The sequence below is a fragment of the Pseudophryne corroboree genome, chromosome 6, assembly GCF_028390025.1.
Source record: "Pseudophryne corroboree isolate aPseCor3 chromosome 6, aPseCor3.hap2, whole genome shotgun sequence".
Lineage (NCBI taxonomy): Eukaryota > Metazoa > Chordata > Amphibia > Anura > Myobatrachidae > Pseudophryne > Pseudophryne corroboree.
The window spans coordinates 726128045-726144652 of record NC_086449.1 but is presented as its reverse complement, the minus strand read 5'-3'; the positions used below and the strand labels follow the sequence as shown (position 1 = coordinate 726144652).

The window sequence follows — 16608 nt, the reverse complement described above, 5'->3', positions numbered from 1 at the left end:
GGTGTGGGCTGATATGAATCTTGCCCTTAGATTAACAAAATCCTTTCCTCATATTGTCCATCTCCTCTGGGCACAGTTTCTCTAACTGAGGTCTGGAGGAGGGGCATAGAGGGAGGAGCCAGTGCACACCCATACTAAAAGTTCTTTAGAGTGCCCATGTCTCCTGCGGAGCCCGTCTGTACCCCATGGTCCTTACGGAGTCCCCAGCATCCTCTACGGACTAGGAGAAAAAGATTTACCGGTAGGTTTAAAATCTTATTTTTTTGTAAAAGGAGGATGAATTGGCTATAAACAATACTGTTAGCCAGGGAAAGTTGTTAAATTGCTGTAAAATTAATATACTTCTCAATTTCTTTAATGAATGTAACTACAAGACCCAGCAGCCTCTTTCATGTCAGCAACAGAGGGGGTCATTCCGAGTTGTTCGCTCATTATTTTTTTGTCGCAACGGAGCGAATAGTCGCTAATGCGCATGCGCAATGTCCGCAGTGCGACTGCGCCAAGTAAATTTGCTATGCAGTTAGGTATTTTACTCACGGCATTACGAGGTTTTTTCTTCGTTCTGGTGATCGTAATGTGATTGACAGGAAGTGGGTGTTTCTGGGCGGAAACTGGCCGTTTTATGGGTGTGTGCGAAAAAACGCTACCGTTTCTGGGAAAAACGCGGGAGTGGCTTGAGAAACGGAGGAGTGTCTGGGCGAACGCTGGGAGTGTTTGTGACGTCAAACCAGGAACGACAAGCACTGAACTGATCGCAGATGCCGAGTAAGTGTGGAGCTACTTAGAAACTGCTAAGAAGTGTCTATTCGCAATTCTGCTAATCTTTCGTTCGCAATTTTGATAAGCTAAGATTCACTCCCAGCAGGCGGCGGCTTAGCGTGTGCAAAGCTGCAAAAAGCAGCTTGCGAGCGAACAACTCGGAATGAGGGCCAGAGTTCATGAAATTCAGGAGAATCTACAACTATCTACTGTTGGGATGGCATATGGGGTCTGTTCCGGTGGGCATGCTGGGACTTGTAGTTCCACACATGTGTCCTACCACTGGGATAGCGGGTACATACAATATCAGCTTACGCTCTCTCCTCACTCGGTTTCTGAGTTTACCTGGAGCTGAGGCCGCCATGTGTGGGTGTCAGGTTCCACCTGGGAGGGAGGTGTCAGCACTCATTGGGCGGTATTCAAATGATATATTACGCCCAATCTCTTTTCTAAAGTGATGCCCGTTATCACTCATATTGCGTCCATAGTCATCAGGTTTTGGTGAGTAAAGGGTTGGGCGCCCTCACTACCCCAGGGGTAGCGAGCTGAAATTATTATACCATGCCCGTCAACAGAAACAGAACGGGTGTGGAAGGGGGTGAAAAGAATTGAATACCACCCATTGTGTAAAGAGGAAGTCCATGCAGATTGTGTGAGCTGGGAGGCGGAGCCAGGCTGGCCGCTAGCTTAACATGCATCATAGCTGGAGCCCGGCAATCATCAATGATACGCAAGGAAAGCAAAATAAATGCATAAACAATTTCTCTTTGACCATTTTCTCTAATGTATATTTTTTTCTTTGCTTTATTTTCTGTTCAGCAGACCAATCAATGTTATTTGGAGATTCATAAAAATTCCACAGTGAATTTGGGAATTAGTTGAAATTCTGACATTTCAACATATTATGCTAGAATAAACAAGATATATCTTGTATAAAATACAATTTTTATTTATATTTTCTCAGAAATCAACAGAACAGATGAAGAAAGTCCCCACAATTATTCTGTCAGTTTCTTACAAAGGAGTGAAGTTTATGGATGCAGCAAATAAGGTGAGATTTCCATTTTCATGTAGCAGAAAAAAATATACCTGCCATCCTTTTCACAGTATACTTGACTCCTTCTGCTTATCCCTTTTATTTTCCAAATTGTGTAAACTAGGTTGAAAATGGCTTAATTCCAGAGTTTAAAAAATGTGAGGTAATGATAAAATTAATGTGATTGTGTTTGTAGAGATATGGGTATATTAGGACATATTACGAGTTGTTTTTCTTTTGATGTTAGGTTATATGTCTGCCCCACACAGATCATAGGAATTTTTATTCCACTCAGGAACATGAGAGGTGGTCTGGTGTAGTTCATTAGAATGTATGTCCTGACAGTGTCCTGTGAGGAATCACCTGACAGAATTGGTAAACATACAGTCTTTGTCTAATCCTGCATATTAATAAGGGGAGGAGGCCTGCCTAACACAGGAAGGAGTAGCCACTTAGCCACCTGCCTAAAAGGTATTCAGACTTTGGGCAGAGATCAAAGTTTTGCCAATTTTATCTGTTTCTGACTAAAAATTTATTTTTCTATGACAGCTAGGAGTTCCTAAGATAATAGAATTATACATGAGGTATGTACACAGGTCAGGTATGATTTAAGAATACATGGGACTTAATGATTTGAGAGAAATTAGATATCTAACCAATCACATCTCAAAGCGAAGTCATATTTACATTTATTTGATAGTTTAAATAATAGAGATTAATGTGATTGTACTATATGTCATGTAGCTATCACACAGGGGAAATTATGTACAGTTATTTGTACTTAAGTTAAAAAGCATATGGCCAGTCCTGGTATGGACCCTGATTTAATTAACTGGTCAGCCAGTCATTAGAGAGATAAAAGGGAGAGGGAGGGCAGGTTATAAAAGTTATGAGAATCTTTTGTTCTGTGTCAGATGTCAGACATGGGAGTTCAATTCAAAGTTGAAGCCTGTACCTGCATTTTCCTGCTGTTCCCCATAGCCTCAGAATAAGAGGCGTGTAATCCTGTGTCAAGTTTCTCCTTTCAAATTGCAACATGTTTTTCTCTGTAATCTGTAACCCTTTTTCTTTAAATTATTTCTGTAAGTAAGCATTGTACTTCTTTTGTAGTCTATTTGTATATGTTCCAGAACCCAGCATTTGAGGAAGCTATTAGATCGCCATGGTTTCACTATATCTATTTGTTGCTAGAAGCAGGAGGAGACCAGCTAATTGTGTGATAGTCTGTGTCAACCAGCATGTGCATTATTTTAATGAGTGGTGGCAGTTAAAGAAAGGTGTGTGTTACAACCACTGTAAAACCAGCCAGGGTGATTCAACTATTGGTGCTGACTATTGTCAGTGCAAACTCAGAGAAACCTACTGGGGTCCCTGACAGTATATAAAATATAGCAAACCATTCATAGGGGTGAATGCAAGTGTCACGAAATGCCGCTGTCATATATTACAGAGCTAGCTGAATACCCGTGCTTCGCTACGGAATTTGAAGTATATCCGTGCATATAACTTTAATTTTGAAGGACTTCCTGGTAAACTAATTAGAACAGGACATGCTCCGCCCCCGCCGCTGCCAATCTTTGTGAGGCCACACCTTTGGGCGGGCCTTCCCTAGATTGATGATATGAAAAGCCTGGCCCTGAGGAGAATAATCTGCCTCCTTCTCTGACCTGTCCCGCCTCTGATGCTGCCCTGTTCAGTGCTGTAAATGCTGGTATGACAGGCCAAGCTTCGCCCGCTGTATGTTAAATATGTAAGGTTTGCAGGGATAGGCTCAGGCCTGGCGCTACCCGCTCAGCAAAGGGATGCAGTGCAGGTAAGCGCCAGGCAGGAGGGGCTCTCTACCTGCTCTGCATCCCTGCTGCTGCGCCTGGGCCCTCTGCTGCTGCCGGCTGGTGTGCCTGTCACTGCATGACAGGCAGTGGCTCCAGCAGCTGAAAGCCTCCTCTCCCCCTCCCCTCCTGTGACAGTGACTGATCGGATGGAGGGGGCAGAGCTACACGGACGGAGGGGCAGAGCTAAATGGGCAGAGGGGGTGGAGCTACACGGGATCATCATACTGCATTGCCACAGAGGAGGACATGCTGCTCCAGATCCTGCCAGCCACAGCCAGGGAGAGTGAGAAATTCTATGTGTGTGTGTGTGTATATGTAAGTATGTGTATTTGTGTATGGGGGAGGGGGAGGGGGGGATGTGAATAAATTGCACTTCTGTGGGCGTTACATGTAAGCTGCGCTTCTGCTGGGGCGTTACTACTGGGGCGTTACGTGTAAGCTGCGCTACTACTGGGGCGTTACTACTGGGGCGTTATGTGTAAGCTGCGCTACTACTGGAGCATTACGTGTAAGCTGCGCTACTACCGGGGCGTTATGTGTAAGCTGCATTACTACTGGGGCATTACATTAAGGTGCGCTACTACTGGGGCATTACATTAAGGTGCGCTACTACTGGGGCATTACGTGTAAGCTGCGCTACTACTGGGGCATTACGTGTAAGCTGCGCTACTACTGGGTTTATTATGTGTAAGCGGCTCTACTACTGGGTTTATTATGTGTAAGCGGCGCTACTACTGGGGGCGTTTTAAATATGGGTACAATTGTGTGGCCATGCCCCTTCCTTGTGAGACCACATCCCTTTTTCGACGTGTACTGTCCCTTTGTAAAGTATGGGAGGACGCAAATTATTGTTTGCAGGGGGGTGCCGAACACCCTAGCACCGGCCCTGGATAGGCTGACTCTATTCCAAAGGGCCCTAGGTCTCCTTGCTTAGCTTCTCGCTCGCCTTAGGACCCTCATTCGGAGTTGTTCGCTCGCTGCTTTTAGCAGCATTGCACACGCTAGGCCGCCGCCCTCTGGGAGTGTATCTTAGCTTAGCAGAATAGCGAACGAAAGATTAGCAGAACTGCTACTAAATAATTCCTTGCAGTTTCTGAGTAGCTCCAGACCTACTCCTAGATTGCGATCACCTCAGTCCGTTTAGTTCCTGGTTTGACGTCACAAACACGCCCTGCGTTCGGCCAGCCACTCCCGCGTTTTTCCCTGACACGCCTGCGTTTTTTAGCACACTCCCGGAAAACGCTCAGTTACCACCCAGAAACGCCCCTTTCCTGTCAATCATTCACCGATCAGCAGTGCGACTGAAATACGTTGTTCGAACACCAGCAAATCTACTAAGTTTTGAGTAAAATAACTTAGCGCATGCGCTCTGCGTACCATGCCATTGCGCAGTTAGCAACAAATCGCAGCATAGCGAAAATCGGCAACGAGCGTACAACTCGGAATGACCCCCTAGGTCTCCTTCTTTGAGGTAAAAAGGTAAAGATTATCGCACAACACGTAAGGTCACTGGGAGAGCTGTTTTTTACCCTTTACACAGCAGATAAGCAGTTGATGACTATTAAGCTTTCCTTTAATGCCTTTAGGAGTAAAAATATCTATGTCTCCTTTCCTCCTATTGCTCTCTGAGAGGTTTGGCAATGTTTAGTTCAAGTGACAGGTTAACCTCTGATAATTGAGACACTATCCTCTCCTGAGTGGAAATAGGTTGGTTAAGCACTTACATGTGAAATCTAAATATATATTATAGTCAGGGCTGTTTCTAGCCAATTTGGAACCCAGTGTGAGATTTAAAAATGCGCCCCCCCATTGACATTAAAAAATGTGCCCCCCCCCCCCCCCCCCATAGATATAAAAAGAATGCCCGGCAAGGGGGCATGGCCTCATTAACATGGGCGTGGTCTCGTTAGAATGGGCATGGCCTCATCTGAAAATACTACCTTACACCCCAGTTTTTGACCTTTCACCAACAGATCACGGCCCCCACAGGAAAAAAAATTATTTTATATATATATATATATATATATATATATATATATATATAATGCCATACACCGCAATGCCTTTATACATGAAATCCCCATTTTACACATTACAACAGGCAAGTGTCCCCATTTTACACATTACGCAGGCAAGTGTCCCCATTTTACACATTACAACAGGCAAGTGTCCCCATTTTACACATTAGGCAGGCAAGTGTCCCCATTTTACACATTACGCAGGCAAGTGTACCCATTTTACACATTATGTCAGGCAAGAGTCCCCATTTTACACATTAGAGCAGGCAAGAGTCCCCATTTTACACATTAGGCAGGCAAGAGTCCCCATTTTACACATAGGGCAGGCAAGAGTCCCAATTTTACACATTAGAGCAGGCAAGAGTCCCCATTTTACACATTACGCAGGCAGGTGTCCCCATTTTACACATTAGGCAGGCAAGTGTCCCCATTTTACACATTACGCAGGCAAGTGTCCCCATTTTACACATTACGCAGGCAAGAGTCCCCACTACACATGATGTCAGGCAAGAGTCCCCACTTTACACATGACGGCAGGCAAGAGTCCCCATTTTACACATGACGGCAGGCAAGAGTCCCCACTTTACACATGACGGCAGGCAAGAGTCCCCATTTTACACATGACAGCAGGCAAGAGTCCCCACTATACACATGATGTCAGGCAAGAGTCCCCACTTTACACATGACGGCAGGCAAGAGTCCCCATTTTACACATGACGGCAGGCAAGAGTCCCCACTTTACACATGACGGCAGGCAAGAGTCCCCATTTTACACATGACAGCAGGCAAGAGTCCCCACTATACACATGATGTCAGGCAAGAGTCCCCACTTTACACATGACGGCAGGCAAGAGTCCCCATTTTACACATGATGGCAGGCAAGAGTCCCCATTTTACACATGACGGCAGGCAAGAGTCCCCATTTTACACATTATGGCAGGCAAGAGTCCCCATTTTACACATTATGGCAGGCAAAAGGGGAGGGGAGGAAAGGGAGAGAGAGAGAGAGAGAGAGTTTGCAGACTCAGAGGTGATTCCCACTCTTCGGGCTGCGCCGGCCCGCCTCTCCCTCCTTGCAGCTTGGCCCCTCTGACCGCGGGTGACCTCACCGCTGACCGCAAAGCTCCCACCATTGAAGATAATGGAGGGGGCTGTGCGATGCGCTGTCTGACAGCTCAGACGCGCATACAGCCAACAGGAGGGTGCCACGACGTGGCGCTACCTGATTGGCTGAAGAGACTCTCTGTGACAGGAGTCACGGGGGGTCTCTGCATTCGGGGAAAGGGGTCCCATGTGTAAACATGGGACCCCTTTCAGTCCGTGTGGAGCGGGTATGCGTTTTTTTGTTTTGCCAAGTACGTGGATTACAAATATCACAGGACACTGGATTTAGGTGAGTATAATTTTATTTTCAGGTACCCCGGACGTCGTTAGACGGAGACGTGGCCAGAGTCTGCGTGTCAACATAGGTAAGTATGTATGTGTCGGCATGTGTGAAATAAAGTTGTATTTTCACGGTGTCTGTGTCCTGTTTTTATTTGGGTATTTTTTTTGCAGTAGAACTACAGGTACCAGCGGGCCCGTTTCCCCCCGCATGCTGGTACTTGTGGTTCTCCAAGTACCGGCTTGCGGGGGAGGCTTGTTGGGACTTGTAGTTCTTCTGCAAAAAAAACAATATTCTTACATTTTACTCAAGGCTATCAGCCCCCCATCCGCAGCCCTTGGATGGGGGGGACAGCCTCGGGCTTCACCCCTGGCCCTTGGGTGGCTGGGGGGGGACCCCTTGATTGAAGGGGTCCCCACTCCTCCAGGGTACCCCGGCCAGGGTTGACTAGTTGGATATTTAATGCCACGGCCGCAGGGCGCTGTATAAAAGTGACCCCCGGCTGTGGCATTATCTGTCCAGCTAGTGGAGCCCGGTGCTGGTCCAAAAAATACGGGGGACCCCTACTCTTTTTGTCCCCCGTATTTTTTGCACCAGGACCAGGCGCAGAGCCCGGTGCTGGTTGTTTAAATACGGGGGATCCCCTGTCATTTTTTTCCGCGTATTTTGGCAACCAGGACCGGCTCAAAGAGCCCGAGGCTGGTTATGCTTAGAAGGGGGTACCCCACGCAATTTTTTTCCGGGTTTTTTCCCGTTTTCCCCCGTTTTTTTAAAATTTTTAAAAATCTAATCAAAATCCGTCAAAACGCCCGTTTCTCGACAGCGGGACTGTCGAATTCGTTTTTTATTGAATATGTCGAATTCCGGCACCCACCTGCCGGAATTCGACGGTCGAATTGTGTCGAATTAAAAAATGGGCGAAAAATTGCCGCAATTCGCCCGATATTGCATATACCCCATAACCTCACATGTCTTCTCATTCTATGCAATAGATAGCACCTTTCCTTGTGTACACATGCCTATTTCCCTATAGATTGTAAGCTTGCGAGCAGGGCCTTCCTACCTCTATGACCGTTTGTTATCACCCATTTTGTTATTGTTATTTCAAATTGTAAAGCGCAACGGAATTTGCTGCGCTATATAAGAAACTGTAAATAAATAATAAATAGATGCTTCCTGCTGCATTAACATATCTGTGCCTCACTGGTGCTTTCAAGTAACAGCCGCACTGCACACTCCATCCACATCTGGATCTTCTTGCCCACTGTGCTTGTGTTTGGATACACATCACATTACATACCAGTTCTCCTGGACACAGTAATGTACAAATACTCACACTTCAGCCTGTCCCCTGCTGCCTTTTTGCAGGCTATTATTTATTTATTTATTACCAGTTATTTATATAGCGCACACATATTCCGCAGCGCTTTACAGAGAATATTTGGCCATTCACATCAGTCCCTGCCCCAGTGGAGCTTACAATCTATGTTCCCTATCACATGTACACACACACATTCACACTAGGGTTAATTTTGTTGGGAGCCAATTAACCTACCAGTATATTTTTGGATTGTGGGAGGAAACCGGAGTGCCCGGAGGAAACCCACGCAAGTACGGGGAGAATATACAAACTCTGCACAGTTAGGACCATGGTGGGAATCGAACCCATGACCTCAGTGCTGTGAGGCAGTAATGCTAACCATTACACCATCCGTACTGCCCTTCCAGGTTATCTCTCCTGCCTCTGACACAGGCAGGCTCCCTGTGCAAAACTCAGTGCTGCAACACTTCCTGCGCTGGCAGCACATACATACCATTCACTACGGGACCTATTCATTATCAGCACCCCTTGGACATAAGTAATACTGCTTTCACATCACATCAATTACCCGGGTTGTTGCCGAGTCGACCCGGGTGGAGGTGCAGTGTAAAGGCCTCTGACCCGGGATATTCAACCCGGGTCTCAGAAAAAGGTGCTGATTGGCTGCGTATGTGTCTGCTCAAAGCAGTCCCCAGACCCTCCTTTTATTTCCTTTGAAACCTCATCAATGTGAACCAGAAAGTAAATTTAAAATCACATCACAGTGTTTAACATACGTGACCCGGGTTCAGCGTGTAAGGCACCAACCCGAGAATAATCCGGATCGAAACTGCAATGTAAAAGGGTCTGTGCCTGCTCGGACCTGGTTTCAAAAGCCGGGTCCAACCTGGGTTTGCGTTCTGAAAGCGGTATTACGCGTTGCAAATTGCGGAGGTGGATACTTAGCTTCTGGAGCAATTCAGCATTCGGGGAGCAACTGATCCAAAATCCAGCTGCAGCCACAGTCCATAAGACTGCTACTTCGCTAGCAGTGATACTTACCACTGCCGGTGTGACCATCGCACCTGCATGACCTGAGTTCTAGCATGCACACTGCAGCAGCATAGGCACCCAAAGTCTTAGTCCTAATGGGCACCTCTATGGGGTACATGGAAAATTGGTGACGTTCAGAGTCGGACTGGCCCACAGGGGTACAGGGGAAACCACCGGTGGGCCCCACTGACTGGGGGCCCTCCTCCTCCTCTAGTGATCAGGTTCCAGACTGTGTTCTTGAATTATACATTATACATATGTTACCTTATACTGCACAGGACTATGATGTATTCTCTACAGTGCATTGCCAATTTTTATCTTGTACATCATCATGCACGCACTAGCAGTATTTATATATTTGTCAAGGGGCCCATCCCATGCACTCACTAATGGTTAGGCAAACCAATGTAGCAGTTGGCCACACCCCCACTGGATACTGACCACACCCCTAAACATGGGCCCCTACCACTGCATCCCCCGGTGGGCCCTTCATGCCCCAGTCCAACACTGGTGACGTTAGTCTTTATGAAGTGCTGCTGTTCTGACAGCGTTCCAACAGTACGTCATGGACAGTATTCACATTTTAAAATTCTCCTTGCATTGTGCTCTGTAGACAGCATAGTGTGAAAGGGCTCTGAGACCCTAGGCATGTTAGGAAGGGGTGCATTTAATTTGACGACTGTCGGGATCCCGACTGCCGACAATGCTGCCAGCCGGAATCCCGGTGCAACAGGACTAATCCCACTCGTGGGTGTCCATGACACCCATAGAGTGGAAATAGATCCTGTGGCGTGCGCAGCGAGCCACGGAGCCCGCAAGGGGACTCTTTGTGCTCGTCCCGCTTCCGGCATTCTGGCGGGAGGGATGCCGCCATCGGGATATTAACAACCAGCATCCTGCCCGCCGGTAAATCATACTGAATCCGTAGCCTTTCCAATGTGCTACTGTATATACAGATGCCAGAGGTGCTATAGGAATTAGTTCAGAGCTTTAGAAGAAGAATATTTACACATTTTAAAATATAAAAAAATGCAACAGCCTCATTATAATAGTTTCATCCATTATATAAAATATTTTAAAGCAACTAGTGTTCATGATTAAGCTTTGCAAAATGCACATTATGCTCAATATTGCCAATAACCTAAGCTTTTATTTAAAAATGTTTTCTTACATGCTAAAATGGCATCTAATTCAACGTATTAGTTATATATAATGTAGATGGAACATAATGCAGTTTCTTCTTCTCAGCTCGGGTTGCAGCAATATTATAATTCACAAAGAGGTACCAGCATTAACATAATATCTACAGATCTCCAATATGCTTCATTAAACATCAAAACACCGCAGAGGCGCCTGTTGCATAGAGGGAATATGAAATAATTTGTCATTGCGTAAATGCTCCACTAAGCCACTCAAGGTTAGGGAGCGTCACACGGAGGCGATTACAGGCAGCATACAAATGCTTGTGCACAACCGAGAGTTTGCAAACTGCCTTATGTGATGTAAAGCCAGCTTCTGAGTAACAGAGGCATTCTCTCCCGAGACACAGAATTACTGCATCAAATCAGCAGATTATTCAAGATTCCAAATGGGAATTGCTGTTGTTATAACAGCAAGATGAAATGAACAAAATGAACATAGCACATAAAACAGATCGTGACACCATTTGTCCAGTGTTTATATTAGTGGCCGTAGCTAGTGTTTTTTCCTGTGCATAAAAAATAAGCACGTTTAAGATGTGCAAATATGTTTTCCCATTCCTTGTGTGATAAAACAATGGGCCTGATACAGACATGTACACTAATGGCATCGGCTGTGAGAAGATTTGCAAAAGCTGCAGGAGGTGTCTTGTTTAAAAAGTTGCCCACTGCCCACTTCTGTGATCTGCTGTTGCGTCACTGGCCCATCAGACATCTGAGTAACCCTCAGATTACTCAGGTTGCCTGGCAAAACTTTGTTGCTGGTTCCAGTGAAACTGTGAGGTCACAGCCACTAACAATGGCACACCCAGAAAAGGGGCCAACATGCTCTCATTTTCTGGAACACTCCCCATGGCTGCCTCCCTAATGTCCATCATGGTGCAGCTTTTGGAGCACTGTGACTTACTTTGCAGGACCAGATCTGCCCATGTGTAGTGCGGTTCCTGCGAATGCACAGATCAAATACCATTGGAGAATTGCCTGAACATTGAATTAGCATCCACCTCTGAAGCAGCCCCATTGTCCACGCCCATATAAAGTTTCCCCATTCACAGAAACTAAATTGCTTTAAAAGGTTTAAGCATTTTTGATGGCAGAAGAGAAGTGAATTAAGCCCAAGCCAAAAATCACAGGTGATATTTGGCAATTGGATAAATATCACAATGTATGTCCACCCAAAACAACCAGGATACTTCACCACTGTTGATATGTGTGTACTATTTGTGGCATACCACCAGCGGAATCAGCATATAAAATGGGTCACACAATGAGACGTATACAGGGTTTCAGGTTTATTGTAATGTGCATATGCACAGCTGTAGTCACAGTAACAATGACAGGTAGGTGAAACAAAACATACAGCGGACCATCCAGTCATGTATATGCAGCGGTATGTGCAAGATAATGTAGGGTCTCCCCAGAGTTGAGTACTAAACATGCATGTACTACTGTGGTGCTCAAACTTAGTGGCAAGATGGCGCCGTGCATGTGCAGTAGAACTATTGGCAACCATCTTGGAAAAGGGCCTAATGCCCCAGTAAGGGTAATATGGAGACCAGTAACGGCCAAGTTCAGATCAGTAGATGGCCGAAATCATCCCATGTATAACTCAAATAGTGTAACAGAATTGGAAAATACATGTAGTTGTGGTAGGGGCACTTTAAGCACACCTCCCAACTGTCCCGAATCCAACGGGACAGTCCCACTATTCGGACACTGTTCCGCTGTCCCGCAGGCGGGGAGGGCAGTTGGGGAGGCTTTGATCACCCTCTGCTCCGCAATGCGGGAGATATGCTTTAAGGGTTCTTTATGTCCATTTTGTTGATCGTGTTCTGATCCTCTGCAGCTGCTCCGGTTACTGTATCTACGGTGTTCTCACAGGATAATTCTAGAAACAATCTCTTCTGTTCTGAGGAAATCATGATTGACCCACTCTTGTGAGCTAGCACAATGCAACCTTCCCTTTCCATCTAGACATCTGGAACCCTTGGCCTACATTTTCTTAGCCCGGCAATTTTTCCCTTACTCATCTTGTTCCGCTGCAAAATTATTTTAGTATGCCTCTTTATTCTCTCAGTTGTAGTGCCCCATGGTTCATTTTTCAGCCCCCTTCTCTTCTCACTTTTCACTCGACTGGTAAATTAGTATTTTTGGAGTTTAGTGCCATCTCTATGCCAACAATCCCACCTGTACAAGTTTTCCTCTTTGTTCTAATCATGGTGCTTCATCGTCTTTCTGCAATTTCTTCCATCATTTATCTTAAGAACTCATTTTCCAACATTCAAGCCCTCTAAAACTCCCGTCACCCCTCAGCCTTGTGACCTGGGCGGCGGCACAAGTCGCACACACCTAGTTAGGGCACTGGTGTGGACAGAAGGCATATGGCAGCAACTGGATTGTCCTCTAACCTAGATTGTCTTCATCTTCTAACACCTAGAAGGTTGCAGGACAATCTGATAGAACAAAGGAAAGTGTTCCAGAGCAAAGACTTTCTAAGTGATTCACTGCTGTTGCAGCCCTTATACTTTGTTAAGGCCGCTTCAAGATGCTGACAGATTTGTAATTGTACTCTGCCTAGTACCATTTAAAAAAATGACTGATAAATATGTGCACCTGCTTTCATAAAGGTCCACCAAATGTGAAATGAACTCATACTTTCCAACTTCTTAATAACGCCTTCTAGGAGACCCTGATGAGCAGGAAGAAAAAGGTACTTGGTGCAGTGATTCACGTCATCGTGGCCCTATCCCCACTGCTCAGTCCCACAATTTGCCATGATGATACCATTCACTATCAATAGCATCGTAAAGCCGGTGTCACGACCGGGTTATTGGACATCATTATTTACCTTCCAAGTGTCTCCTGAGACTGGCCCAGCGTTCCAAAACGGGATTCCATCTGCGCTGTCTGCGTGCAGTGTGCTGTATATCTTTACCTCAAGTCTCTTCCCTGTGATCCTGCTGCGCTGTCGTGGCAGCCTTACAGTTTAGTTGCACTGTTTTTAAGAATGGCGTCTTCTGCCCTCCGCGCCCTCCACCGCCACTACTGCTGTTCACCACATGGCATATACAAACAGACGTTCCCTCCAAATGCAAACATGGGCGCAGCCATGTTTTTCCTCATCACATGTCATTCTACAACCTATCTGCTGCACTCTGGACTTTGTCTAATTATCCAGCCAATGCCTGCTTCCCAGCTGGTATAAATATCCTGCTCCTGGGCTGGATAATCGTTAGTGCTTTGGTTGTCTAACCTATACACATGTCTCTCCTGCTTGTGAATTCTACTGCTTGTTTCTCCAGGTATTCCAGCTCCTGTGATTCAGCTCCACTAAGAGACCCGCACCTGTATTCATCCTGCAGTGCAGCCTGACTTCTGCAGTGTTCCAGCATTGCTCCTGATTAATCTCTACGATTAGACACCTGCTTCCAGTGTTGGTCCCGCTTCGCTTTCAGCCTCCAGCGGTGTCCTGGTATAGTTTCAACTTCTCCTTTCTGCAGCACCGCTCTCCATACTCCACAGCGTACTTACCACGGCCTACCAGCTTTCCACAGTGCTCCTGAGTCGCTGGTATTCTGCTAGCGGTGCTCCACAGTGTCTACAGTTTATTTCAACATCATCAGCGGTATTCCTATATCGCCTGCATCAGTGACCTTTCTACCATTGAACCACAGCGTCCATCAATGCTCACCATCGGACTTTAAATCTACAGTGGTGAGTTCTGCACACCTTTCATTCATACTGGCTCCATCCGGCACTCTCTGCAATTACCAAGTACCATCTACTTCTGTGCATCTGTGTTGCTCCAGTCTCTGTATACCATCTGTTGGACAGTACCAGTTCATACCTCTCCTCAGCGGTTAGCTGTGGCATACGGACTTACCATCTCCAGTTCTGGCAAGGACTCTGTAATATTCTGTTCTGCAAGCCACAGCACTAAGTAATTACCCCTGCGCTTCTGGGAACTGTACTGTAAATTACCACTGCACATCTTCTGTGACGTTTTGCATATCCAAGGTTTCTTAAGCTGTGTGTTCAATAAAACTGACTTTACCTTTTTACAACTTCGTTGTCGTGGTCACGCCTTCGGGCAAATGGTACTAGAGTTCCTGTATGTCTAGGAACCCAATACTACCTCCCCGGTTCACCTATGTGTTCACCTACACGTCAGCCCCTACATCTGAGGCTTCCCCAGGTCAGCCTCAGCCCTCAGTTGTGACAGCCGGCAGACCACCCCACTTCACTGGGGAAGTGAGCAGCTCTGGGAGGCTGGTTTACTCTCTTGGAAGGTTAGGGGATGCCTTGACATTCTGGGCAAGTAGAGTTAAACTCTATTAGCTTCCCAATGCAATTTTAAAAGCCAAGAAATGGTTTAAATATGTGAAAACAGCTGTTTCCAGAGTCAATTTGCAGCAGCTGATGTAGCATTTCTCCTGATCCAGGCTTAGCAAGATAATCCCTTCTATCCACAGTCATTACTGTATTTTAATATTGTATGCTCACTTGTATGCCACCAGGTTTGGGCTAGCTGTTAAAGTTCCCAAAGGATCTGTTTTCCTAGATTGAGGTCCCTATAGGATGTATGATACAGTGAAGATATGGGAATATTAACTTTGCTGTGCTATGATTTAAAAATAAATCCTGTACATGGTTTGGACGTGTTAGCTGTTTAATCTGCAGTAAGTATCTGTACATGAATTTACGAATGGGCCTTTTGTAGCTCAAGCTGTTTGTTTTTTTATTTGTTTGTTTTTAACTTGTAACCTTTTAAGTTCACTCCATTTGCACTTAATGTATCAAGCAGTGAAAAGAGAAGAGAAGTGGACCGGTCAAGAGGTTTGAAAGGAAAAAAAAAAGTGTGCGTGGTAACGCGCTGCACTGGCTGAACCCTATCACTACAATGTAACATAGTCTGTTATATCCAAACCTGAACATATATAAAAAAACATTTTTATTGTATCTCTTTAAAACAATATTGCGATTACATGCATAAATATTGTTATAAAATGTATCAGCGAATCCTGATATTGTAACAATCTGCTAGTTAGTCGAATAAATCCCGGTCGCTCTATTCCACAAGTAATGTTTAGAGTGGTTAATGGGGGTCATTCTGACCTGAACGCTCGCTGCAGTTCTTTGCAGCGCAGCGATCAGGTCAGAACTGCGCTGGCGCATGGCTGACAGCCGATGGCTGTCGTTGCCTAGCGATCGCGTCTGCCTGATTAACAGGCAGGAGGGGGCGGCCAACGCAGTTGTGGACGGACCGTGCGGGAGCGGGCGGCAGCGGCTGCGTGACGTCACATGCAGCCGCTGCGAGACGGACAGCGACAAGTAGCTCCTGACCAGCACACAAAAGCTGCGCTGGCCGGGAGCTACTCGATGCTTTTGTATTTCAGTGACGGGGAAGGGACTGACATGCGGGGCGGGCTAGCCCTGTGCTGGCCGTCCCCCCGCATGTCTGTGTTCCTGATCGTAGCTGTGCTAAATTTAGTACAGCTACAATTAAGTCGGAATCACCCCCAATGTTAGAGTCACTGCTAGTGTTTTTTTTTTAAAAAGGAGGGTGATCAATCCTCCTCAGATGATTCGAGGTATTTGAATACTGCAGTGGAAATTGGCATTGGGGGTAATTCAGAGTTGATCGCAGCAGCAAATTTGTTAGCAGTTGGGCAAAACCATGTGGGTCATTCCGAGTTGATCGCTCGCTAGATATTTTTTACAACGCTGCGATCAGATAGTCGCCGCCTATGGGAAAGTGTATTTTCACATTGCAAGTGTGCGAACGCTTGTGCAGCCGAGCGGTACAAAAACAGTTTGTGCAGTTTCTGAGTAGGTCTGAACTTACTCAGCCGCTGCGATCACTTCAGCCAGTCCGGTCCTGGAATTGACATCAGACACCCGCCCTGCAAACGCTTGGACAAGCCTGCATTTTTCCAACCACTCCCTGAAAACAGTCAGTTGACACCCATAAACGCCTTCTTCCTGTCAATCTTATTGCGATCGGCTGTGCGAATGGATTCTTTGTTA

The 16608-nt window shown here is 46.0% G+C and overlaps 1 protein-coding gene across 2 annotated transcripts in view; it reads left to right on the top strand.

The window, feature by feature from the left end:
* The window catches only part of ANKS1B (ankyrin repeat and sterile alpha motif domain containing 1B), a 353018-nt gene that overhangs the window by 295811 nt on the left and 40599 nt on the right, over window positions 1-16608 (top strand). For both annotated transcript variants that reach the window (XM_063928420.1, XM_063928421.1), the window contains one exon: window positions 1724-1810. In XM_063928420.1, the coding sequence (XP_063784490.1) occupies window positions 1724-1810 (87 nt within the window). The remainder of the gene's footprint in view (window positions 1-1723; window positions 1811-16608) is intronic.